Genomic DNA, 27630 nt, shown 5'->3' on the forward strand with positions numbered 1-27630 from the left:
GTGCTGGGGGCGCCGTGTGGCCCCGTCTGTGTGTGTGTGTTTGCGTGTGTGTATATGTGTGTTCGTGAGTGTGTGTGTGACTGAGAAAGCCGCGGCCGCCATTTCAGGGAGTTGCAGTCACTGTCGCACGGTTGGCTACCGATTTGCCGCAGCCGCCGCCCTGCTTCACCCGCGCGGGCTCTTCTAATCCCATTATTCTCTTTTAGATCCGCTCCGGCCCTGCCGCCCACGGCGCCCGAAACTCGGGCCGGGCGGGCGGGACGGACCGCGGCCTGGGCCCAGGCCGCAGCGGCTTAACAGTAGCCCCGGCGCCCCCTCGGCGGCGGCGCCTCCCGGAGACGCGAGCACCACACTCGCTCGAGAGCCCGCACAGGTAAGAGGCCTCGGCGGGAGCTCGCGTCACTCCGCCTTTCGCCGACCCCTTCTGCCTCCGTGCGTGGGTCCGGCCCCGCCCGGGGGGGACTCGGGCTCCGTCCGGCCGCGCCGCCGGGGTGGCCGCGGAGGGGAGGGGGAGGGGCGGCTCCCACGGCCAAGTCAGGTCGGCCAGGAGTTCCGTTCCGGGGGGCTGCACGCCAGCCCCCCCCCCCCCCGGCTCGGACCCCCGAGGCCTAGACTCGGGCGCCCGGGGGAGCCGTGACCTCTCAACATGGCGCGGGGCGAGCGCGGGCCCGGCAGGGCCCCTCGCCCTCGGGAGGGGGCTGGCTCGGCCCCTAATAGGGAAGGCGGCGAGGGCCGGCCCCGGGCGCCCCGCGGAGAGCGGGCGAGCCACTTGTGGGTGCCCGCGGCCTGTGTGAGGTAGGCCGGCTAGTGTGAGGTAGGCCGCCCACCCCACCCCCACCCGGGCATCTATGACATGCCAGGCCGGCCGCCCCTGCCCCGGACCGAGGCTTCCGGCTGCCCGGCATTTAAAGTGCGTTGTTAAGTAACTGGGTTTCTAAACAACTTGAGGATACTTTTGATGTTGGGAAAGAAGTATTTCCACAGCTTCATAACGGAGCGAAATGCAGGCTTAATGAAATCGCCCTTGCTTTTTTTATAGGTGTTCTGAAAGAATGGCAGACGATATTGATATAGAAGCAATGCTTGAGGCTCCCTATAAGAAGGTGAGAAAAAACATGTCGGTGAGGTTTGACATATTCCTTAATTTAGCATTATTCATGAAACTACTGCTGAAATGTAAACTAACATCCCCGGAGCCCTCATGATTTATCTTATCAGCGATTCATTACATGTAACTTACAAAGTAAATATATGCTATTGATGTAATAATATTGTGCAGTAGTTTCACTTCAGCGTGATGAATAAATGCCCATCTATCTCTCTTTGTAGACTTGCCTAACGATATCTCACCTCTACTCCCATGAATTCACCTTTGATTCCAGTGTGAACTGTCAATCATAAGGTAGTAATTGAGTGACTTATCGCTGTACCGTGGTCCCCTAGGTAAAATGACTCAACTAAGAATTACCAGCTCCAGTTTGGTATAGCAAGAAGGTGAATGCAGTGGTTTGGGAAAATAGCAGGGGTCCAAGAATAATCTCATTACCAGTCTGTGGCAAGTAAATCTGTTAATGAGGAAAGTTTTCTCAACTCAAGTAATGAGTGAGATTTGTATTTTTATCTTATTTTTTTGGTGTAGATGACTGGTGATAGCAAAATATGAAAAACAGGTCAGGTTACAATCAGCTACTAAGTTAAAAGCACATGATAAATTCTTGGATCCCTGAATAGAAATTTCTTAGCAAATTAAAGAGGCAGTATCACAGTGCAGTGTTATTTGAAAACTTGTACTGTTCCTCACTTTTTAATAACTTTTAATTAGGACCTGCTATAATATTTCACACAACTTTTTAAAAACTGTTTTGAATGGTATAGAGTAGTTAGTTTTTGACCCATTTCTCTATGGCAGCAAAAGTAAACTGTCTTTTCATTCTTTCACCCGATGGTGGTGGAAGTGTTAACTATATGCATGCATTTATCACTGGTTTCACAAACCTGTAGATTTTGTAAGTTAGCAGTTATATTCTTAGTACAACTGGTTAAACAATTAAAATAAAACTGGTGTGATTTTTTTAAAAATAAAAACATTATTTTGTTTTGGAGTGTGTAGCTCGACCATGTGGTACCAATTGTGGATGAGTACTTATTAGCTATAAACACTGTATACTTAGTTTTAAGTAATAACATAGAGTCTTGAAAGAGCTACTTTCTTAATGTAAAATGTTAAGATTTTTGTGCTACCAGTAGTTTAACATGGATATTTTTCCATGTAAAACAGGTATGGAAATAGGGAATGTTTAGGCTGGACTGGTGGATTATTAATGACTTTCTTGGGTTCTTGGGAGTCAACATTACTAAAGCAGTGTGAATCCCTGTTTGCTTCAGGGCGAGATGTGTGACAGAGGTGGCATCAAGCTCTTACAGTCCCAACCCTCCAACGAAAATGGGCGAAGATCTCAGGAATGGCATCGGTCACAGGAAATCGATAGTGGCTGGCTGCTAGCATGGCCACTTGGGGCTTAGGCAGAAATATAGCCGTGGTACTGATGAAAAGGGACACATAGTACATGAAATAAAACTTTAAACAATGAGTTTTTTGTTTTATAGAAATTATATTTAACCACTTCAACAGTATAAATCCATAGGATAATGTATTATCTAAACTATGTAAAAGATACCGAAAGTTTAAATTGTTTCATATGGACAGCATAATTCTTGAATTTTATTGTATGCCTAAAATGTAAACAGCAAAGTGGTTAAACATACCCATCTAAATTTTTTTTATAGCTTTCCAAATTAAACTATAAATAAGTAATTAGTTTTTAAATTGTTTTGTATTTTTTTATTCCTGTTCCCTTTACCCTTTGACAACTTGAAATGTTTCCACTTCGTCCTCATGATGTTCTTCTATCAACCCTGCTTAGGATGAGAACAAGTTGAGCAGTGCTAATGGCCATGAAGAGCGTAGCAAGAAGTAAGTTTCTGGAGGGGATTCAGGGGGGATAAACTTGGTTATTTAAAGAATGGAATCTAAAGATAATAGTCAAGAACTTAGCAATGGCATGTCTTTTATCTGCTTGAAGCCTTAGTGAATTTTTCCTTCTGGATCTTTTTATTTCTGCCTATTTTAGAACTTGACCTAATTTGTATTTTGTTGCTAATCAAAGTTAATAGGCAGCTTTTGGAAATTTCACTACTTGGTGGTCTTTATAAATATTTTTCCCCAAACGTTTTATTGCCCTTGTGTTACGTATCTTTACAACATCATCTTTCTGAGCCTTATAGAACAGCAAAATGTGCTATAAGAACCTAAAGGGAGAAACTAGGGCACTGAAAGAATTTAGTTTCCTGAATTCTTACACATAATATTATCTATGGAAGCCAAAAATAATTTAAAGATGCTCAACTCCCTTTTGTAATCACAACACAAATTTTTAATGTATTTTCTCCTTCAAGTTATGTCTCTTCATCTAAAGCATCTTGTTACTGTGGGTGTGTGAAGAACTCGAAATAATAAGTATACGTAGACACACACCCTTCCAATTAGAAACTGGGTAGCCTGACCAGTTTAAAGGAGCTTGTAGAAAATAATTTCTCACGGGTTTCCTCCAGCTCAAATGCCTGTGATCTTAGAAGTCCTATATCAGCATTAAATGTATGTTTTCAGGTGGTATTTGAAATGTGTCATATTGAAACATTTTTGTTGTATTCATGACGCATATACTACAAATTGCAAAAATGATTATAAATACTTATTTGGTTCTTTTTCTGGCTCTTTTCCTCCTAAGAGCTCAAAGTTCTTCATTATACACTACCTCATGCATCCTTACAACAACTCTGTTAGGTAGGTAGATATAATTTCCATAAAATAGATAACATGTGTTAATTGATTAATGAAATAGATGATTATTATCAGGATATACTACACCAGAAAATTCCATTTTTTGTATAATGCCCAAAACCTATTACAATCCCTGTTGAAAATTAGATGAAAGTAAATTACAAGAGAATATCTTGCCTTTAATTATATAATTTCATCTGGGGATACCAGGAAGCAGTTCTTACAAGGAGACCTTAAGGAAGAGACAATTTATTTGTGGGATTTTACTACCTTTAGCTTAATATGAATTATGTACTCAGAAGCAACAGCTGTTTTGGAGAAGGTCCCACATGGGTTTTATACAGCACCTCCTGATAATTGCAATTTCAGTAATTGCAGAAGCATCTGAGTGTAATCAAATGAGAAAACTTGGAATAATTTGTGCCTGAATATCATGTGTCAGAGAGGGCAAAGCAGCCTACATCCTAAATGGATATGAAGAAATCATTCTCTTTGGTTGTGTGCAGTAATTCTTTTAAAAAAGTGGATGTTTTCATACATTCCCAGTGTCACCAAGTGTTCCTTGTTACTGGCATCTCTTTGGATTTAGATGTAAAACTTGTTTTCATCTTTATCCTAAAGTTAGTCATACACGTTAGGATTGTTTTGCACCCTGACTCAGATGAATAAATGGAAGTGGTAGAACTGTTATTTTTAAAGTGGCTCCATGTATCCTGGAGAACAGAAAAAAAAACCTTCTAAGCTTGTATACTTCCTTTAATATGGGGTGTTTTTAAATGAGAAACAAGGTGGGGTAGGATTATTTCTTTAAAGGTTTAAAAAATGTTTCTGTAGTAAAATTATATGGTATTAAAGGTTTCTGATAGAGATAATCATTATGGATGACTAATCGCAGGAATTCATTGTTCTGACTTTGCTACCCCTACTATAAAAGCTTGCAAATAAGAAACCAAGGAAGCTCACTTAATTCTAAATAAAAGACGAGAGAAAGAAGATATTACTCAAATTATTTGCTTTCTTGGGGTATATTTTGTATAAAAGCAACTTGCCTGTTATTCCAGATAGTCTGTGTATATTCCAGTCTTGTTCAGATAATAACTTTTGACCATCTATACTTGTTTCTTTTCCCTCTCTTTGGGAAAGCATTTATACTATAAAATGCATATTTTATATCAAGACATTGAATTATTGATTGTGAGGCAATCAAAATTGGACCTTTTTGACCAAAGTTGATGCCAGTACTATCACTGGGAATAAAAAGCTATGTGCAGCTTTTGGGGTTTAAATGAATATGATTTAATTCGCTCTCTGAAGAACAACTCTGAATTTATCAAAAGCAGTTTTAGGGGCGGCTAGGTGGCGTAGTGGATAGAGCACTGGCCTTGGAGTCAGGAGTACCTGGGTTCAAATCCAGTCGAAGACACTTAATAATTACCTAGTCGTGTGGCCTTGGGCAAGCCACTTAACCCCATTTGCCTTGCAAAAACCTAAAAAAAACCCCAAAAACAAAAGCAGTTTTAAAAAAATTTCAGTACCTAATGTCTGTACAAAATAGAAAGATAAAAAGCCAACTAAATTTCCACCTTCAAAGAACTTATATTCAATAGAAGCAATATTAAATGAGAAAAGGTTTTTTAAATCCTCCTTTTAAGGTCATATAAAATGTAGAGCCATGAATCTCATAGAATACCTTTAAGTCAATATATTTTGTTGAGCTGAAGGAATGGTATGGTTTTGAGCATTTATAGCCAATAGAGTCAATTTGGTATACTATGCACATGCAGACATTAGATAAATGATATTTGATATTAAAGGGTGGGTTCAAAGATGAAGCTAACTGAAATGGAATATTTTGGCTCCCTTGGTATAAAATTTGAAACAATGGTTCTCATACTTAGAGTGACTTCAGATACCAATATATCATTACATTTAAAATTGAAGTTTCTTTATATATGAAATAAAGCAAATTCAAGTACAGGTTTTGACGTGACAATGACAGAATTATTCATCATAGACCTAATTCAGCAAGTGGCCCACTTCAAAAGATTGTACAGAATTTAAATAAAATTTTAGCATTGTTTTGGATTTAGGCATATCAAGATCTTTCCTAAAATACTTAAGCTTTTATTCAAATAATTCTATTGTCTAATTATTGATATAGCATGTTACTATTATAGTCATGCAATATTTTACCTGACTAGAGCTGCTTAGGACTAGAACCTTTGGAAGCAGCTGTTGAAGGTGTAATAACCCTTGCTTTAAATTGGTCTTCAAGCCAATGACAAATAAAGAAGGGTGTCCATTATTTTGCTATTTAATGGCCATCAGTGAGCAGATGCTTTAATCTAATCTAAACCTAAATGGTATTTGTAGGGCATGGCTTTTACTTATTTTTAGTTAACAGCCCTACCTGTTGAGTAAAACTAGTTTTTGATTCTGACTCAAACCATTAAGCAACCTGTATGGTTCGGTGTCAGGTTTTCCAGACAACAAAGTTGGAATGTTATCTGTTGCCATTTTGGGCATTACTATGATGACGTCTATATATATATAATGAGTGTAGCCTAATTTTCTGACATTTGCTACTAGCATATAAATTTCTGACAGTCAGGTGGATTATCTTGAAATTTTAGACAAAGTTTCTGCCTCCTTGGAAAGCTCTACATCTCCTTGTGATTGGAGTGTGGGTTTCAAGATTCCAGAAGGTGGGTGTCTTCGTTTTCTATTTTCAATGCATTCCCAGATGACCTGCTTCCAGGATCTCTGAGGCAGATCGTAATTGCTCCTATGCTACTTTTTTTACATTTAAAATTCATCTTGACTAAAATTGTTTACATTTCAAAATAACACAAGGGCCTGGAATATATCACTAATAGTAAATGCCTGTACTTTAGGCAATGCAAATTGACTTTCTTTAGAGGGGTAAAAATCTTTTTCTTAATAAAATGATGTTGAAAGGATATCTTTTAGGCATTTAACTTGTGGTGGGTTGGGGAGGAATACAAATGCTTTTATTCTGTAAATTAACTGGGTTGTGCCTGTGGGAGTACAGTAGGAAAGGGGCAATGTATGATTAACTTGCCATTTTTAGTTTTGTTAATATTACTATGCTTCATGAAAATGTACTTAAAATTGGATCGTAGTTTTTGATTGCCTATCAGGCCAACTAACTGAATTTATTAATTTCTTGTCTTTGTCATCCAAGATGGAAACACAAGAGAACATTTAATTAAATTCAGTATGCATCCTGATGTGTATTAACTAAGTGCATAAAATTGGGAATATCATAATTTAGATAATGACGTAGTTCTTTGTAAGTTGCTCAAATCAACATGAAAATTTAAATATGAACTTTCTCTAACTTAAAGAACAGACAATTAAATATAGGGGCATTATTTAGTGGGAATTTTTTGTATAACTATTGATGGTCGTTAAAGTGCATTCTCAACTCTTAACTAATTTTGATAATGTATTTCTTGGTATACAGTAAGTCAAGTTCACTAGTTGTATATATAAGCTGGTCTCAATTTGATTAGATAAATTCACTTTTGAATCTGGCTTAGAATATGAGTTGATCATGCCAATTACAGATTTGGAGAAAACTTGATTTCCCTTGCTACTTAGTTTTATCTCAGTCAGTGGAGGACCTCATAACCATCTCAATTCTTTTGTCATTGGTGTAGGAAGTTCCATTAGCAACTACTTTAAGAATTAGGATCATAAGAGGTTATTAGTGTTAGCTATTGTTGCTTCTATTTTGTAACAGCAGGTAGTAGTAGTAGTCTTTGGAAAGAATGTTCATTCTATCTGTGAAGATTTTTTTTATGGTTTATTAAGTGTCTTGTTATGTATAATGCCTTATAGCAAATTTTATGAAATGATAAAAGTAAAATAAGCAATGCCAAAGTGCGGGAAATAAAGACTTTATATTAAATTTGCAAAATAAATGTAATCTTTTCTTTACAGGAGAAAAAAAAGCAAGAGTAGAAGTCGGAGTCATGACCGAAAGAGGAGTAAAAGTAAGGAACGGAAACGAAGCAGAGATCGGGAAAGAAAAAAGAGCAAAAGCCGTGAACGGAAACGGAGCCGAAGCAAAGAACGAAGACGAAGTCGTTCTAGAAGTAGAGAACGCCGATTCAGAGGCCGCTATCGAAGTCCCTAGTATGTAATCCACTTTAATCTTATATAGTCTAGTGTTGTGTTCTTCTTGAATGAATCTTTAGTTGGTGTAAATTCTTGTTGAGAAGAAGGGATACTAGCGTTCTTACAAGGTAAAATAGGGTTAATAGCATTCAAAAGGTATAAAAGTGAGATGAAAAACTAGAAAATTATCTAGGTATGATGATTTATATCTACAATCCCTGATTCCAGGGAGGCTGGGTGAGGTTGGTGGATCACTTGAAGTTGGGAGTTCTAGTTTGCCATAGAAACTAAGTTAAGTCTAGCATCAATATTATGAATCTCCAGAAAGGTACTAACTACACTGCCTAAAAAGGGACAAGCCAGTCTATATCAGAAATTAAGTAAAAAGATCCTGTACCATTCAGTAGTGGGAAAGGGTCTATGACTTGTCATTCAACTTCTAGATTGAGCAAGAGCAAAGTAGATCTAGTCCTTTCCATCCCTCTTAAAAAAAATATTAAAAATTTTAGCATTATTTCTTTACATAATGGGGTAATCTTTTGACAGTGTACTCTTTAAGTACTATTTCTGATGTACCTAGTTAAGTTAATTAATAGAAATCTGTGGGGGGGTTAATTTTTTTTTTTTGCAAAGGTTAAGTGACTTTGCCAAGTTCACACAGCTAGGTAATTGAGGTGGGATTTGAACTCAGGTCTTCTGACTCCAGGGCAGGTGCTATCCACTGTGCCACCTAGCTTGACCCTTTTAGGGTACTTTTCTCCCCCTTTTTCTACACATGGATTGAATGAACTATTTCTTACTGTAAGGGCTAACTGATAAATGAAATGGCAATTAGAATATAACACCATATCTGATATGTTAACAAAGAGGAACTGGACCAGAAGTTTAAAGACAAAGAAGTTGTTTGGTAACAGAATGGTCAATATTTTTAAAAATGATTTAACTGATGAATTTTCAATATACTAGAATAGAAATGTTTCAGTCAAAATATGTAAAAACTAAATGACTGAATCTTAAGGAATTTCCACAATAGTAATAGTATATATTATGTAACTCTTAATAGAAGGTTGAACATCATATCATCTAGCCCTTACTCTCTCTAAATTAACTCTGACTCCTCCTTGTAAGACAATACCTCTGGGTTTCTGTTTTAAGTCTTTATAGAATTTAGGATTGGTGTCTTTGGGTTCCAGTAAATTCTATAAAAATAGCTATGAGCTGAAAAGTTAACTACTGCATACCCTACTCTTGAAAGGCACTGTTATTGGTGTGATAGAAACGAGGTCCTACCAATATATGCCTTTTTAACTTACTGGTTTATTTAGTGATTTTCAAAGAGCAAAAAATGATAAGAGGTGGAATAAACTTTTGTGCAATGTAATAGTGCTGCTGTTTAATGATATGTTTTAATATTTTTACTTCAAATACATGTTCAAAAAATTGTTACCATTGTTTTCCTACTATTGTAACAAATTCATGTAAGACAGGAGAGCACACTAAAATAATAGGACAGACACTAAAATTGAAACATTGCAAATTTGCTTCATTTTGCTTTATATTTTAGTGAGTGAACATTGCGGAGGAATTGAAAAATCTGCAGAACAAAACTACCACCTGAGATTTAGCCATCTTGATTGTGTAACTTATTTTTCATAGACAGTATTCTATTAAAGTAGAAAGGACAATAATGGAACTTTATGGATTGGGATCCACTACCCCACTCACCCATCCCCAGTGAAAAACAGGTTATTATTCCTTAGCTAATTTTAAGGATATTATAATCTTTTAAACATACACCATTTATAACTGAAACTTCCATGAATTAGGGACTTAATTTTTAACAAAGTTACTTTTATGCTAGCATCAGCTTAAACTACCACGTCAATTATTCTCTCAAGATAAAGATGAATTTTTAAAAAAATTCAATGAATCCAAACTGCTATCCAGAAAATAAAAGTACAAAGTAAACTCTACGAAACTGCCTCTACCAGGTGTTGGAAATTCTCTCAAACTTGGATTTACGAAAGCAATACACAGAATATTTCCTTCTTAATAAAGCTGGTTATCTTTGCACTTATTTTGTGTCATAGAATACTAGAAATTATCTCTTGGAGCAAAGGTTCTTAACCTGGATCTGTGAACTTGTTTTTAATAACTATTTCAAGAGGATTGGTTTCCTAAGTAATTTTTATACATTTTAAAACGTGAGGGAGGGGTCCATAGTTTTCATGACTACCAAAGGGTATCCTTTACAAAAAGATTGAAAAACCTAATATTGCAGAGATTTCTGGGCTAATTTAAGAATTTTACTTCTGATAACTAGGGATAGAAGGCAACCTTTCTGGAAGAAAATTTCTGGGTTTTGTGATTAACTGTATTAAACTTTCAACTTAAAAGTTGCTTAACTTTGTGTTTTTCTTTATAGCTCCGGTCCAAAATTTAACAGTGCCATCCGTGGAAAGATTGGGTTACCTCATAGCATCAAATTAAGGTTTCTAACATACTTATGAATTGTTTTAAAATTTTTTTCAAGTAATTAGTGTGGTGTTCTTGTTTGGGTAACTTCTGAAACTTTTAACTTTACAGCAGACGCCGCTCAAGAAGCAAAAGTCCATTCAGAAAAGACAAGAGCCCTGTGAGGTAGCTGTTGTCCCTATTTCTTATCTTCTCACAAGCTTTCAGCTTTACTTAAAACTTAGTCAATTTATGCTACTGAAAAACTTATGTTTAATAATTTGGTTTTATATATAATAAATACCTTGCTGTTTTTGCAAGTTTACTGTTTTATATAGCCCATATTTATTTGCTAATATGTCTGAAATTCCCAGCAAGTCTTTGACAGCTTTTATTTTTCCGGTTATAAATAATAACTGCAACTAAAAAGGGCCAAAATATACCGAGCTAATGGTGTATCTTAAAAGAACTCCTTTTAGAGAACTTAAAAGTCCCATAACAATAGCACTGCTATTGGTATGTGTTAATTCAATATTGTGAAAATGATTTAATTTAAAATTTCTTGATGCATCTAGCTTAATGACACAAGAGATAGTCAGACCACTCATTTGTTTTCCCAGATTTGATATTTTTCCAAAAATGACTCTTTGCTGCTGTAAAATAAGAAGTATCAGACTTCATCAGACCAACTGTCCATCCAATCTAGTGTTCTGTCCGTCCATGATATCCTCAGAAAGTTAAGATTATATTCTCTTCCCCCATATTCTTCCTCTCTGAAGAAAATTAATTACATAATTTTCTTTCCTTCACTGAGAAATATTTTACACAATTATCCATTAATTTGTCCATGCCCTTATTCGGGATTTATAGTCACACTGTGACTTGTGATAATAAGTTACAGAAATTTTGCACATTATGCAAAATAGTACTTTATTTTGAACTACTTTGTATATAACTAGATTACAATTTAAATGTATATTTTAGAGTTCTGGAACCAGAAAAGCGTTTATCCTAACATATCCCCATCACGGTCTTAGTTTAGTTATATTTATTATATAAAAAAAAATTTCTCTTGATTCCTGTATCGTGTTAGTTATTCTCTGAATCTTTTCCAACTGCCATTTTTTAATCTTGTTTGAGATGGAATCATAAGGATTGAATTTATGCACTTAAAAAAATGGTGATTTCAGGAGTAGATGCTGGACAGAGACACTTGATTTTTATAAAAGGTCAGGCATTCGTGTTTTTTCTTTGTTTCCAGTTGATTCTTGATGATGCCTGGTATTTTGTTGGCCCTTCTAGTCATAAAAGTGCATTTAGTTGCTAACTTTCAAAGAAGCATACAGGAACTAAATTTTTAGCCTTTTCATTTGTCATTAACTCAGTCTTATTTTCAAATATTTCTCCCCCTTCTTTGAGTATTTTACTTTTCTTTCCATTTAAGCAGATTATATGCTCTTTTTCAGCTTGGTATTTACAACCGTCTAAAAAGAGTAGTATAATTTTCAAACTTGTTTTATTGATGTCTCAATGCTTCTGTCCTTGAAGAAGATTTACTGTTAGTATAGAGGAACCCTTAATTAGTTCCTAAACATCATTTCTGTCGATGACAGTTGTTAATTCATGTCAGAATATATTTCTTAGTTCTTGAAAGAGGAGTTATTTTGTTTTGCTTAGGTTCTTTGGGCAGTAGGAAGCATATTTGGGCATAGGACCATGAAGAGGTTTCTGTAAAGCTTCTCCTATCCCATCTGATGTTTCTTATTCTTCAAAGAACTTTAGTGACAAAGATTGAGGCCTTCCCATTTTCAAAAAGTGGTTGTATTGTCAGTTTAGTGAAATGTAATAGAAGTAACCTTGAGCTCTACTATAACTTAACAACTGAAACCTAAGAGTTTTCATTGAATACTTCAACCACCAAATATACTTGAAATATTTTGACAAGCTTGCAATCTATATTGAAAGTATTAGGGAAGGGTCCCTGGGGTGACTCTCACTTAGGTAGTATTATAGGTGTAAAAACTGCTCCCTAGGTGGTGATAAATTAATTACTTGGCTAGATTTTTTTTTTATCAGGGACTTTGATTTATACAGCTATTATCTATTTGGAGATACTTTTAGGTATAAAGAACTTAATTCTCAGATTATTCTGAAATAGGCAGTGTAATATAGTGGAAAGAGTATTGGGTTAAGAAGTTGAATTATAGTCTTGATTTTCCTACTAATTGGGACAAATTAATTCATCACTTCAGCTGACTTTTGTAAATTGAGTGAATTAGACTGTTATCTTAAGTCTTTTCCTGCACATTCTAAAATTCTATTAAGTTTGTAATTAGAATTTAACAAGTATAACTTAGTGTTTTTTCTTCAGGGAACCTATTGACAACCTTACTCCTGAGGAGAGAGATGCTAGGACTGTATTCTGCATGCAGCTGGCCGCAAGAATTAGACCAAGAGATTTGGAAGAGTTTTTTTCTACTGTAGGAAAGGTAATTTATCTTATTACAGATAAATAGGTAATAGCAAGAAAAAGTATATAAGGTAGAAAATGGGATGGGGTAGGGGAAAAGGAAGAGAATAAGATGGAAGAAAATATTTTAGTTAATTTTCAGAAGAAACTTTTTAATGTGTAATGTTCAGCATATCAAAGTTATTTCATTGTGGTTGAAGACCATATTCACTTGTCAAAATTTATAGTAGAAGGAACACAGCATTTAAGGTCTTTGTTTCGGTTCAGATTCTAACTACTATTTATTATTCTTTTGTGACTTGAAGCGAGTAATTTTAAGTCCTTGGCTGAGTTTTGAGTTTTTTAAGATGTAAAATGAGAAATTTGAAATTTTACCACCTGGCTTCATTGAAAGGTTTGGAAAAGAAGCTTTGGTTGGAGACATTTTTTTAAGTTATGAATGCAATTTTTGTTTGTGATTGAAAAAACTAAGATTGTAAACAAAAATTTAGGAAACAATTTGACTTTCCTTATGCTTTTAAAACTGAGGATTCTTAACATTTTAAATATGTGTAAGAAGGGTTTCATAGGTTTGCTCAGCCAAAAACTGGACTTTTAAAAAACCCTACATTCAAGAAAACTATTATAGAATTAGGAAGAACTGATTGATTATTTTGAGTTCAGGTACAGAACAGTTAGGACCTTACTACTTTCTTATTCATCCTTACCAGTTAACTTTTTTAAAATTTATTCCAATTAAAATAAACTGGGGCTATTGGCAAATCACTAAAGTAGTATTTTAGGGGTTTTTTGTGGGGTTTTTTGCAAGGCAAATGGGGTTAAGTTGAGGTAGCAACACTTGCAATTGACAGGCTGGTGCTGACCTTTGACTATATACTCTTGGACCTATTCTCTCTATGGGGCACAAACAGTGACTTTATCTTCTTTTTTTTTTTAAAGGTTTTTGCTAGGCAATGGGCTTAAGTGGCTTGCCCAAGGCTACACGGCTAGGTAATTATTAAGTGTCTGAGACCAGATTTGAACCCAGATATTCCTGACTCCAGGGCTGGTGCTCTATCCACTGTGCCACCTAGCTGCCCCTAAAGTAGTAATTTCAGATAGAAAATGAAATGCCTTTCTCTTTGCAATGTAAAAGTACAGAATTAGTAATTCTACTGTTATAATTTTTTTTAAAAAAAGCTTTTCTTTGTTTTTAGGTCCGTGATGTAAGAATGATTTCTGATAGAAATTCCAGAAGATCCAAAGGAATTGCTTATGTAGAGTTTGTTGATGTTAGCTCAGTGCCTCTAGCAATAGGATTAACTGGCCAGCGTGTCTTAGGAGTACCCATCATTGTACAAGCCTCGCAGGTAATTTGATTTTTTTCCTCATTAGGGAATTTTTATTGGGAAAGTTAATTCCATTTTAATCTTGCTATGGTCCATTCACAGTTTTTCGTTTTTACTTTACCTTTGTAGGATTATATATTTAATGTCATTTGTTAGCTTAACTAAGAATTCATCCATCAAATACAATATATAATTAGTTTTTGTTTTTTAATTGCCAAATCTTGATTCTGGAATTGGCATTTCGTATAGATTTTAATACTATTATACTTTACTTTCTGATTTCTTTTTTTTTATCATGACTTTCAAGTAGTCCAATAACTATTATTATTGTTATTATTATTTAGGATTTTGTAAGGCAAATGAGGTTAAAGTGGCTTGCCCAAGGCCACACAGCTAGGTAATTATTAAGTGTCTGAGGCCAGATTTGAACTCAGGTACTCCTGACTTCAGGGCTGGTGCTCTATCCACTGAGCCTCCTAGCTGCCCCCTATACTTTACTTTCTACACAGTTTATTTAACAACACTGGTAGTTTTATTGTCTCTTTTTTATTGGAAAAAAAAGTCAATCTGGTTAAGTTGCTAATTGCTGCTTTAAATACAATGAACTAAGCCTATTTCATAAAAATATGTATAAGTGACTTTTTTGCCTACTATTTTGAGATTATCCATGGCAAAGTAATTGAAAATTGAAAGTTTTATCTTAGAAGGTTCTTTTTGGATGATGGTTTAGGGAAGAGAATATAGGGAAGGTAATAAACATGTAGGGTGTGAAGCACTTTGCCTAAGTTCTTTAAATTCCCTCCTTGATGTAAATTTAGCTTAACTTGTTCTTAAGGGCGTGGTAGTAGGAGTGTATTCAACATTTTCTGCTTAAGTTTGGAAATTTATTAATGATCAAATTAGGTCATATAAGCTTTTATCTAAATAAAATTTAGATAAATGAACAAGAGAAAACACTTAACGTTTTTGGAATTTTCTTAACTTGAAATACATTCCATAATTTTCAGTTTTGCTGTATTTTTCTATAATTGTTAATTATCAGTTTTCTTTTGTTATGTAGGCAGAAAAGAATAGAGCTGCAGCAATGGCAAATAATCTACAGAAAGGAAGTGCTGGACCCATGAGGCTTTATGTAGGATCATTACATTTTAACATAACTGAAGATATGCTTCGTGGAATCTTTGAACCTTTTGGCAGGGTGAGTCATTTTTCAAATTTATAGTCCTTCTACTGTATACCCTTTGAAACCTTTTCTTCAAAGATCTGATGTGTATTTACTATAATAATGTAGGTTGAAATGTTAATGGTCTCACCAAACTGAAAAATTATGGCTTTGTCCCTGGGTGGTCGTAACTTTTTGTTATTTTGAGTTCCAAATTCACTTCCTCTAGCACCCTTCAAGAAAGCAAGCGATGATAATAACTATTATTCATTCAAAGCCATGAAAAAATTTTTATTAGTAGCTGGATTGCAAAGGGAGGGGCAGGACAAGAAAAATAAAAAGTAGGGAAAATTAGCTTCACTCTGCACTCAAAAGTTTTATCAGTTCTCTCTGTTATGTGGTTTTCATCTTGAGTCCTTTGGGACTTGCCTGTTTAGGTTTTTGCAAGGCAATGGGGTTAAATGGCTGAGGCCATTTTGAACTTAGGTACTCCTGACTCCAAGGCTGGTGCTCTATCCACTGAACCACCTAGCTGCCCCCAGAATTGTCTTCATCAGAGTAGCTATGTCTTTCACAATTGAACAGCATTAGAATATTACTTTCATGTATACAACATTCTCCTGGATCTGTTCACTTTATTTTGCATCAGTTCATATAGGTATTGCCAATTTTTTTTCTGAAATAATTCCTTCATTTATAACAGTTTTAATTTATTTACAGGGGATTTTTTTTATCACTTAATAGCTCTTTTTCCTTCTGAAAACTGTCTATTCATATCCTTTGAGCACTCATCAATTGGAGAATGGTTCTTTATAAATCCGGGTCAGTTCCCCTGTGTATTTGAGAAATGATTTCTTTATCAGAAAAACTTGAATAATCTTTTAAAAGATAAAAATCTGGTTAGTAAGGCAATAGAAAAATCTGACTAATAGAATATCTAAACTTTGGTTTAAAATATGGGTGTATTAAAAAAATAGTTTTAGAAGTTTTTTACAGAGGTTTTGGAGGGGTTTTTTTGGTTTGTTTTTGCAAGGCAATAAAGAGCTTAAGTGATTTGCCCAAGATTATAAAGCTAGGTAAATTTTTTTTTTTTTTTTTTTAGATTTTTCAAGGCAATGAATGGGGTTAAGTGGCTTGCCAAGGCCACACGGCTAGGTAATTATTAAGTGTCTGAGGTCGGATTTGAACCCAGGTACTCCTGACTCCAAGGCCGGTGCTCTATTCACTGCACCACCTAGCCGCCCCCTAGGTAAATTTTTTAATGTCTTGAAATGGGATTTTAACTCTGCCTGACTCTAGGACTGGCACTCTATCCATTGTACCACCGTAACATTTTCATCTGGGAAAATTATAATTAATTGTCTGGTCCAATTTCAGATTGAAAGCATTCAGCTGATGATGGATAGTGAAACTGGTCGATCTAAGGGATATGGCTTTATTACGGTAAGTTGTGATTATTCTAGTATTAACCAATATCAGCTCCTAAAATTGATGTCTTATATTAGAGTAAAAGTCTGATTATTGATTAATTTGCAGGAGAAAAAACCCATCTGAATATTTACTACTATAAGTTTGTCAAATCTTTCAAGTTGAAATTTTAGAAAATAATTTTGTTTCTAAGAACATGTAAAAGAAGTATAAGCTGTATTTGTCTTTGTGTTGTTTACTGATATTTAACTCCTGTACATAATAAGCATTAGTAAATTCTTGTAGATTTGTTGATAGTAGACCTTTAAATACATGCTTGTTCTAATTGAATTGCTACTTGAGAATATATATGGGATGCATTTTAATGAATAGAAATGATTGCACAGAATATAAAAGCTCAGTGTGTATAGAGTTTAATTTTAGGTTAATGGATAGTTTAGGTCTTGGCCTCATGGAGTCTAGTATGTGATGGTCTTCAGAACCTCATATATAAAGGTCTTTTATTCTGATTCAGTGTAAAAAAAGTGGTGGATTTGGAAACAGGATCTGGATTTGAATCCTGGCTATTCCTCTTAATATGTGGGTAGCCTTGTACTAAGTAATGTGACCTTTTTGGTCTTTTCTTCATCTGTAAAATGACTGTTGAACAAATTGTCTCTGGTCTCTTTCCTACTCTAAATCCATGATTGCTGGTTTTAAACATTCTTCCTACAGTTTTGATCTTTAATTACCTATTTCTATCAACCTTATTACACATTCAATCCAGCTTTCCTGGATTAAAATCTGGTTTTGAGTGAATGTATTTATCTCAATTAGTTTTATTTTTGGAGTTACTCTATGGCCAGGGAAAATATTTAATGTTGTCTGCCTACAGAACCCTGAATTAAAAAGTATCATTATACATAACTGAACATATTAATTATAACGAGGTTGATAATTTTTCAAAATGTTTTAATGAATTTTATTCCTACTGCCCCCCCCCAATAAAATGTGTGAATTTGGATTTTTTATCTTTTTGTAATTTGGGGGAATAACACGATTTTCATTGAAAATTAGCTTAGAGAACTGTTCTATAACAACATATATCATTTACAAATGAAAAAATTTAGGCTCAGTTTTAATGTGTTACAGGATTCATATAAGTGTGCTTTTATTTATAAGCTAAAGAACAGCATTTCTGTTTAAATATATTGAGTAATATTTCCTTAATTTGTGAATACATTTCATGTATACTCCATCATTTTACAAATTTAGTTTATCCCTAACATTTTTGGTATTGGTTGTTTTAGAGACAGGGAAATAGTTTTGAAACTAATTGTCATTAAAAGTATATATGTTAAATAGGGATTCTACTTGGTGATAACTTAATCTTATCTCAAATTCCTAAAACATAGGAAACAATGATCTACCTAACTCATCCACTGATGAAAAAGATCTGCTAGGCAGAAGGAAAGAGTGGTTTTGTATGTGTGACAACACTCCTCTTTCCCAGTTAAATTCCATTCTTAAAACTGCAGTTTGCTTTTTTTACCATTGAGATATACTGAGGCTGGGTGTCAACTCATTTTTTTTTTCTCTAGGTCCTGCAGGCTAGAAATGTGATTCAGTTCTAACAAAATTCCAATACGACAAAAGAATTTGGATGTTTTGTGGAGTTGAATATAAGGAGATTTTACTTGTATACTCTCATGGTGATCTCTACACGGTTTCCCTTGGTGGTCTCATCTGTCCCATGGGTTCAGTTATTTTGACGTAGATGACTCCCAAATCTATATATACATTTCTAATATCTCATCAAAATCCTAGTTTCATGTTGCCAACTTCCTGGTAGATATTCCTACTGGGATCTGTCATTAGTATCTTGAATTCAACGTGCTCCAACAGCATTTAGCATTGTTTAGAGTCCCCCACCTCCAAGCACCTCTTCCAAACTTCTTATTGATGGTTTCATTGTACTACCAGCCACCTGGATTCCTAACCTCAGTGTCATCCTTAATGCTTTTTCCCTCTCCCCACCCATCCCCCAACCCTCAGTCCCTTAACACAATATCTAATAAGTTGCCAAATTCAATTGATTCTATTTCTGTAGCATTTCACAGCTTTCCCTTTCTTTCCACTCCCATAGCCGCCGCCACTCTAGTCAGGTCCTCATCACCTCTCTTGGAACTATCATAATAGCCTCCTAATTTTTCCAACCAGCCTTTTAAGCCTGATTTCATATTACTCTGCTTCATGATCTGTATGTTCCAGCCTCAGTACAGTACCTCGCAAATAGTAAGCATTTAATATATATTTGTTAGATTGAATTTGAGTGCGTGGAAAACCACCTTTTAAAAAGAATCAGATTAAGGGGGAAGTATTCGTTAGGATTTCCTTTAATGAGTTGGCTTAATACGTTGAAAGATAATTAATAAAATGTTTGATTGGCATACTTTTTCCCCTTAAGCATGCCTGTGAAAGAAGTGGGGCTCAGTAGGTTTTATTATATTGAGGCCTGATCCTCTTCACGTGGGAAGAGACTCATCTGTGGTGGAGAATTCTGAATTGGGCTGTATCCCTTTGCAGAGTTTCCTTTTTTCCAAAAGGATGTGGTGCTCATAGTCTTCCTGGAGTTCAAAGAGTATAAAAATTTGGGATCAGAGATCATTTAAAATATTTTCCCTTATGACATACATCATAATTTTAAATGCTTTTCCAAAAGAAAAAGTTAGCAATTCCTAGTATCATATATATATATATGCTTTGATCTACTTAAATACACAGATTTATTTACAAAACAACTTTAATTCTATAGTTTTCAGATTCAGAATGTGCCAAAAAGGCATTGGAACAACTGAATGGATTTGAATTAGCAGGCAGACCTATGAAAGTTGGTCATGTTACTGAACGTACTGATGCTTCCAGTGCCAGTTCATTTTTGGATAGTGATGAGCTAGAACGGACTGGTATTGACTTGGGAACAACTGGTCGTCTCCAATTAATGGCACGACTAGCAGAAGGTAAGTTTCTTGCAGAGTTCTACAAGAGTATTAGAAGTTTTTTCTTATTGGAGGTTCCTTATGAAATGTAATAGGGACTTCACCTATCAGTAAGCAGGCACTTACTGGCACTTGCTATATTCTAGGCATTGTTGTAGGAAACTAAAACATAAACCTGACTTATAAAATGATTAACATTTGTAACTTATCCTAATGGTAAGGGGGATATATGGCATAGATTGTTTCAAACTATATGATATGAGTGACTCTAGACCATAAATTGGCATTTAAATATGCTTATGGTGATAACTTAATGGACTATCATAGTGATATTGTTATTTGCCTTTGGATTTTCACTTAGAAGCAGTTGCTGTAATGGAAAGGATCTTCTAATTGTAGTTGTCATTTAAAAACTTGCTTCCTGGGGCTGCTAGGTAGCGTAGTGGATAAAGCACTCACTGTCCCTGGAGTCAGGAGTACCTGAGTTCAAATCCAACCTCAGACACTTAATAATTACGTAGCTGTGTGACCTTGGGCAAGCCACTTAACCCCATTTGCCTTGCAAAAAACTAAAAAAAAACCAACTTGTTTTATCATAAGGCAATAGGAGCTACAGTGTTAATATAATTATTACCTTTTGCTTCTTTTGCAGGTACAGGTTTACAGATTCCTCCAGCAGCACAGCAGGCTCTCCAAATGAGTGGATCTTTAGCATTTGGAGCTGTAGCAGGTAAGAATTAAATCTCACCTAATTTTTCAATTCTTGAAAGTCCTCTAATTCAACTGTAGCACTATTTGTATAGATTTTAGGTTTCTTGTAATTTCCTGCTGTCTTTTTTCTATGCTTTTTAACTACCTCTCAGATCCCTAAAGAAGTGTCATTATTATTAACATAAGGTTATAGAATGGACTGTATTCATTCAATCATTCATTTATATATTGAGCGATTAGTTACTTGCCCAGGGTCATGTGGCTAGTGTCTGAAGTCACATTTGACCTCGGTTCCTCCTGATTCTAGGACTTGGATTCTATCCATTGTACCACCTAAGTGCCTTAAACTTTAAAATAAACTACATTTTGGTGGTTATTACTGCAGGATCTTTTTAATAGTGGAGTAACTAAAAATCTCTGTCTAAATCATTGATTAAAGTTGGAATAGCTATTAGCCCAGGCTAGAGCTTACTGCCAAAGAGGTGCAGAGGATTTGATAGGTGAAATCCATTAATCAGTTCTGTGTATGTTCTTTTAGCTACAAATTTTTGCACTCAGTGAAAACTCTCTGAACAGCCCACGTTTCATCATCATATATTGAGAGCTGGAAAAGGGAACTTGGAGGGTCATGGTAGTGTGTCATGCTTCCCCCCCACACCATAACCCCTTTAACAATTAAGGAAACTTGAGACCCAACCATTAAGTGATTTTTAAGTCCGGATATCATTAATGTTCTTTTCTACTATCCCATACAAGTTCCCCACACTTGAAACATTGAGTAGAATATGCCACTTCATTTTTTAAATCCTTTGAATTAATTTAAAATGATTCCTTGCCTATCTTTAGCATAGTATAGTAAGATATAACACTATTATCTACATGTTAGTTAGAATTCAACTAATCTTGAGGATTTGTTTAAAGGCATGGATAAAAGTATCAGTCAGTCACAATGTTAAAAGGCTATGATCTGCACTTGGGTAGAGGGACTGGAGGTCATCTGGTAACATCCTTTGAGTACATTGGCCCTGTAACAGATAGTGTTTTTTTGTGCTATTTGAAAACATTTTCAGTATACAGTAGTTGCTAGAAAAAATGAATAGATAAAATATACTTTTCCTCTAAGAGACTTGAATTTCTTTTTTGAAGATTTTTTTTTTTTTGGTAGAGAAGATGGCAGCAAATTATTGTTTTAGAGCCAGCAGTTCATGTTAGGCAGGTGACAAACTTTTTCTTTTTTAAATTTTGTTTTTGTTTTGCAGGGCAATGGGGTTAAGTGACTTACCCAAGGCCACACAGCTAGGTAATTATTAAGTGTCTGAGGCTGGATTTGAACTCAGGTACTCCTGACTCCAGGGCCAGTGCTCTATCCACTGCACCACCTAGCTGCTCCTACAAACTTTTTTTAACTTATTTTTTTTGGTGACTGATTTTTAGTGTTTGGTGTTTTTTTAGGGGAAAAAACATACTTTTTCATAAGGCAACATGTGTATTCCTGGGGGTTACATAGGCCTGCCTTCCCTTTGCTCTCCCCTTGAATGAGTAGATTGAGGACAACTGTTTACTATCCAGTAGAAAACTTCAAAGTAGATTGAGAAAATTTTATTCTCATTTGACAACATTCAGATGTCTACTTTTTGTGGCACTTTCTAGATGCTGAGCAAAGTACCTAGTCATAATCTCTGCTTTCTACTAATTTATGATTACTCAGGATACAGCAACCATCTCTATAGTGACTGTCACCACCTGTGCTAAGAATACCTGTAAGTGCCATGGCAAGCTTAATTAGAGATAGGCTGGGTAAAGGTAAAAAAAAAAAAGGTCCCCCTGAAAGTCATCAGTGATATTCCTTGAAGACAATGTATTTAAAAGACAACAGTATTACTTTTAAAAATGACTTGAATCTGTTTGGGGGGGGTAATATTGTTAGAGATAAAGTACCAGTTTCTGCTCATTTAGGTTCTTTTGGTACCCTTCCCCATATCACCTGTAACCTTCTGCCCATCTACCCTCCAAAACCGAGATTTTCTTGTTTAGGGGAGTGTTAAAGAAAACACTGAGAATGAAGATCGATTATTAAGAGATTCAAAATATTGTAGTGACCCTAAACTATTCTAAATGGTATTATACATTCAAATATATAAAACCCTCAATGTTTAAGAGACAAGGAGTGGCTAGGTGGTGCAGTGGATAGAGCACCGGCCCTGGACTCAGGAGGACCTGAGTTCAAATCCTACCTTAGACACTTAATACCTAGCCGTGGGGCCTTGGGCAAGCCACTTAACCCCATTGCCTTGCAAATAAAAAAAAGTTTAATAGACAAAAAAGGTTTGTTTAATAGACAAAAAAGGATTTTTATGTACTTTGCTTTTTGGATATGTTAATATTTTTCTTCAATGCCTACTATAACTTTCCCTGGCTAGTCTTGCATTTAATTAATGTTGTCTTTATTTTTCTTTTTTTAGATTTACAGACTAGACTTTCCCAACAAAGTGAGGGTAAGTTTTCAATTTTTTCTTTTCTTTACATTGAAAAAATAGTTTGTCAAAATTATACTGTTAGTAAATAATTTGGAATTTTAAATATCATCTTGACTGGCAGCCTGGGTACCATGGCTTTGGGTGAATAAATGGTCCTTTTTTTGATGGTGGTCCTTCTACCCTCTCTCCTACAGGAACCTTTTTCCAAGTATCTAAAGGCCTGGTGGGTGAAAAGCCCTTTGACTTCAGGATAGGCTGTGCTCTGACTCCAGTGAGCCTCCAAGTAGTGTACAACTGAGATGAGGTATACCTCATCTTTGAGGCTAAACATAGTGAATTGCATAGGAATTCCTGGGTCTAACAGAAGATGCACCCCAGTCAGCTTTTTTCTTCAGTCTGCTTTTTGCCAAAACTGAAGTTCAGTTACTTTGCTGTATTTTATGTGATATGAATGAAATAGACTGGGTTTCACTTGTTTCTTTGACAGATGCCATAATTTTCATGATTCTGTTTTTAAGACATATACAGAGAAATTGTTGACTACCATTCACTCCATCCTCTAAGTTAGAAATAATTCTTTTGTTCAGGTTTCTTCAGTGCCTAATATGTGGTGTTACTACTGCTGTATATAATGCGTCAGTTATCTTAAGAACCAGCCCGTGATCTTAATTACAGTTTATACTTTAGTATGTAGTAGCATAAGAGAAAAACAGTCTATGAACTGGGGAAAGAAATCTTCACTGATTGGGCTGTTAAGAAAAGTAGAATTTCAAAAGCCTAGAGTCATTTTGTCTGAAAGAGTGAGCTGAGGAATGGAACTTGAAAAGCTAACTAGATAGTTTGAAATGAGTATCTAAATCTCTTAGAATTCAAGATAGTTATAAAAGAATTGTATGATAAGATCTAGAGCATGGTATCTGTGAACTAAGTTTAGTATTTTGTTTCATTATATGGAGTTCTTTGGTATTGCTATGTGTCTTTAACTTTATATATATTTGAAAACATGGTGATTTCTAAATTTCTTAAGACTTGACCCCAACAAGTCTGTGACGCATAAAAAGTTAAGAACTATCTTAGATTCCATGGTGCTAGATCCAAGTCTGTGCATTTAATGTCAAAACAGTGTTGCACTTTAGTCAGTACAAGAAGGACTTTGAACCTAGAAAAGTGATGAGAGCTTTTTTGTTTTAATCTGCTGGCAATATGAAGATTGGGGTGGGTATGTAAATTCAGGAAGAACAGAAACAATTAGATGGCTATTGTTGGTTTCAGACAGGTTGTTATGAGGGGAACTTTAAAGAATTTGTTGGCAGTACAAATAGGAGGTAAGAGATTTTACAGTAGTAAAGGATGTTTATTATCTTCCATGGTAAACCTTTTTTTTAATTGAGTAATTTACTTTATAAAGACTAGATTATTACAAGTATTCAATGTAGTCCTTACCTTTTACCCTTACACACCACAAATGCCATTTAGTGGTGAATTTTATTTTTAGGGATTGCTTCCCAATTCTTTCTCCAAGTTTTCCCTTTAATTTTCTGTTATTTGTCTAGGTTTTTTTGTTTTCAAACACTTCTGAAAATGAATTTCATTGAAAGTATCATATGCTGGGCAAAACTACAAATATATTTCAGAAATTGAATCATTTCCCCCCCCAAATACATATGATAATGGATTAAAATGTCACAAAGTAGGCTGTAAAATTGGTGGATGATTGGAGCATTAGTTTTCTGGATTGCTAAGCAATCTTTTGTCTTTTCTCTCCATAGTTACAGCTCTAGCTGCAGCTGCTTCTGTTCAGCCTCTTGCAACACAGTGTTTCCAGCTTTCCAATATGTTTAACCCTCAAACGTAAGCTATGAATTTTTGTAAAATATATGTAAATTTAACATCCTTGCTTTTTGCTATTTTGTTACTCCTCTTGTTTTCAACATTCAGATCACATCTTTTATGAATCTTAAAAGCATGAAATTTGGGGTATATTCCATTTGTCATAGTCCTAGAGCATTTAACTGGATTTCTAAATTGCTACTTCACTTTCCCTGTGGTCAGTCTTATGAAATTGGCTTTGACGTTTTGGTTTTGAACATTTTACTGATTAACTGGTAAATGTTTTCCCTATATTGTGGGTGATGAGAAGGAGTGGCTTATTTGGGAGAAAATTTATTTATCCTGGATCTAGACATATCGACAGCCTTATTTTTATTCATACAAATCATAATATTGGTCTCTGTCTTTTGCAGGGAAGATGAACTTGGCTGGGATACGGAGATTAAAGATGATGTAATTGAAGAATGTAACAAACATGGAGGAGTCATCCATATTTATGTTGACAAAAATTCAGCTCAGGTATGTTCTGAATGGTATAAACAATAACTATATGCATTCTAGTTCAGTGTTAATATTCCAAGAGACATTTTCAAAGATTGGCCCCTATTTGCCCTGTTCTGTCTTATCTGCCTCCTGCCTAATAGACGTAACTAAAATTCTACTTAAAGCAAAGTCTTTCCCATTCTCTAATTGTAGTGCCTTTCTTCCACTGATTATTCCAATTTATTATGTGTTTGCCATTGTATATAGTGGTAAAATGTTTTGTCTTTACCATTAGATTATGAGATCAAGAGAGCAAAGACTCCCTTTTGCTTTTATAAATGACTTAGAACACACTTGCTGGTGGTTGTTAGGATCCTAGGTTTCTCCTGAATGTTTTAACTGGTGATGTCATTTTCATAGAAATGGAATTATGTTTTTGAAGCTCAATTAGCTTTTTTAATTTCTGAGAAAACAAAATCGATGATGTAAAAATGCAATTTGTAAAAAATATAGACAAATAAAAAAGTGCAGTAGTAGGAAAGCAAGTTACCTGCTGTGATGGGATAGGATAAGACCTCATCTTGCACATAATAAAATGCTTAATGACTTTAAAAAGCCAAGTACAAAACACAATTTCAATCAGCAATAATTGGTTTTCTGGGTTTCAGGGCAACGTGTATGTGAAGTGCCCCTCAATTGCTGCAGCCATTGCTGCAGTAAATGCATTGCATGGAAGATGGTTTGCTGGTAAGTCCTACTCAAAATTATTCTAATCTCTTAGAATTAATATGTTGAAGGGACATGGAAACATTAACAGTTCTTTTCTTTCAATAGGTAAAATGATTACAGCTGCATATGTACCTCTTCCAACTTATCACAACCTCTTCCCTGATTCCATGACAGCAACACAACTACTGGTTCCAGTTCGACGATGAAGGAAGATTTAGTCTCTTATGTATATAGCTTTTTTTTTTAAAGAGGATTCAAACCTGAGTTATCTTTTATTTAGGTAAAACAAAAGGAAAGGGTCTACTGTCATTTGTATGTGATTCCTGTTACCTTGCCAGAAGGAGAGAAAGCTGTTATAGCAGGAATGCAGTGTGCTCATTCTCCCTAACTAGCAATTTCCACCATATTCAAATCTGTTTTCTTGTTCTGCCTTGTAAATGTACATTTAGAACATTGACTAAGGTGATCTGTAGGAATCGAAATAGCTTAGACAAATGTACTTTCTGTAAAAGGCAGACAAGGATGTAATGATGTTTTTAATGTTTCAGAAGCCTAACTTTTTATGCAGCAGTTACATTTTACATTTCACTAAATGAATTTTGACACTTGGCTAATGGTTTAACAGAATATGGTTTCTGGAATACCTGTTTAGTGTTCTGTATATGGGGAATTCAAAGACAACTAAATGAGTCCTGACTTTAGTCAGTAATTCACATTGCATTATGATAAACAATTGGCAAGAAAGGGAGATTCAAAAATTCAATTTCTTGATGGTAACTTTTCAATTAATGTATCTGTAAAAGTTTCTTTGTAAATACTGTGTGTTCTGGTGTGTCTAAGGTTCCAAACAAAATGATCCCTGCATTTCCTCAAATGTACAGATATAGTGTGGTAAGCAACACAGTCTGAGCAGGAAACAGGAAATGCAGAAATAGGTTTTGTCTGGTTGCATATAATCTTTGCTCTTTTTAAGCTCTGTGAGCTCTGAAATATATTTTTGGGTTACTTCAGTGTGTTTGACAAGACAGCTTGATATTTCTATCAAACAAATGACTTTCATATTGCAACAATCTTTGTAAGAACCACTCAAAATAAAATTCTCTTTAAAAGGCCATGAGCAATTTTAATTTATATTTTCTGATAGTCAAAAGTAGGGTGGATGTTACAGATTGCTTTTACCAAATGAATATTGTACATGGTGGGGGGAGAAATTTGAAGCCCAAGGACCTGGCTTCAAAAACCAGTTATGCCATGTTTCATTTTGGATATTCATCTTTAAAATAAAGAGGACGACTGGATTAGATGACCCTTTTTTTTTTTGGTTGGTGATTCAATAATGAAGTCTCAGTTCTAGTTATTTGTTATATTGGCCCACTTTTAAAGGCAGTAAAATCTTAACATGTTTATATTTGAGATTGTGGAATTCATATTCCCTTTTAAAAATCATTAGTGTCCCAGTTGATGTATAAACTTAATTCACACGGCTTTGGGTACTAAAGAGTTCTTCCATGTATGATCTTTGTTGATTTCCCCACTTCAAAAAAATCCTTAGTGAGATTTTTGACCCTCTGAGGTTGATTGAAGCAGAGTGTCTAC

At 35.2% G+C, this 27630-nt stretch overlaps 1 protein-coding gene across 2 annotated transcripts; it reads left to right on the forward strand.

The window, feature by feature from the left end:
• Positions 1-27146, forward strand: RBM39 (RNA binding motif protein 39). 2 transcript variants are annotated; one of them, XM_074212059.1, is made up of 17 exons: positions 1-373; positions 1040-1103; positions 2925-2974; positions 7808-8002; positions 10410-10475; positions 10574-10624; positions 12810-12927; positions 14105-14257; positions 15297-15434; positions 16776-16841; positions 19621-19825; positions 20457-20534; positions 22978-23010; positions 24762-24843; positions 25236-25341; positions 25974-26052; positions 26140-27146. In XM_074212059.1, exons 2-17 carry the CDS (start codon positions 1053-1055, stop codon positions 26238-26240), a joined length of 1572 nt encoding a protein of 523 aa, XP_074068160.1. In that variant the 5' UTR covers positions 1-373; positions 1040-1052; the 3' UTR covers positions 26241-27146. The 2 variants fall into 2 exon arrangements, with proteins under 2 accessions (XP_074068160.1, XP_074068159.1); XM_074212058.1 differs by having other exon boundaries at positions 4-373; positions 10571-10624.
• The last annotated feature ends 484 nt before the right edge of the window (positions 27147-27630 follow it).

Source organism: Macrotis lagotis, chromosome 1 (assembly GCF_037893015.1).
Source record: "Macrotis lagotis isolate mMagLag1 chromosome 1, bilby.v1.9.chrom.fasta, whole genome shotgun sequence".
NCBI lineage: Eukaryota > Metazoa > Chordata > Mammalia > Peramelemorphia > Peramelidae > Macrotis > Macrotis lagotis.

Coding starts and splice junctions, on each gene's coding strand:
- RBM39 (XM_074212058.1), top strand. CDS start 1,053: ATGGCAGACGATATTGATATAGAAGCAATGCTTGAGGCTCCCTATAAG. Junction 8,003..10,409: donor GGCCGCTATCGAAGTCCCTA/GTATGTAATCCA, acceptor TTTTCTTTATAG/CTCCGGTCCAAAATTTAACA. Junction 10,625..12,809: donor AAAGACAAGAGCCCTGTGAG/GTAGCTGTTGTC, acceptor TTTTTTCTTCAG/GGAACCTATTGACAACCTTA.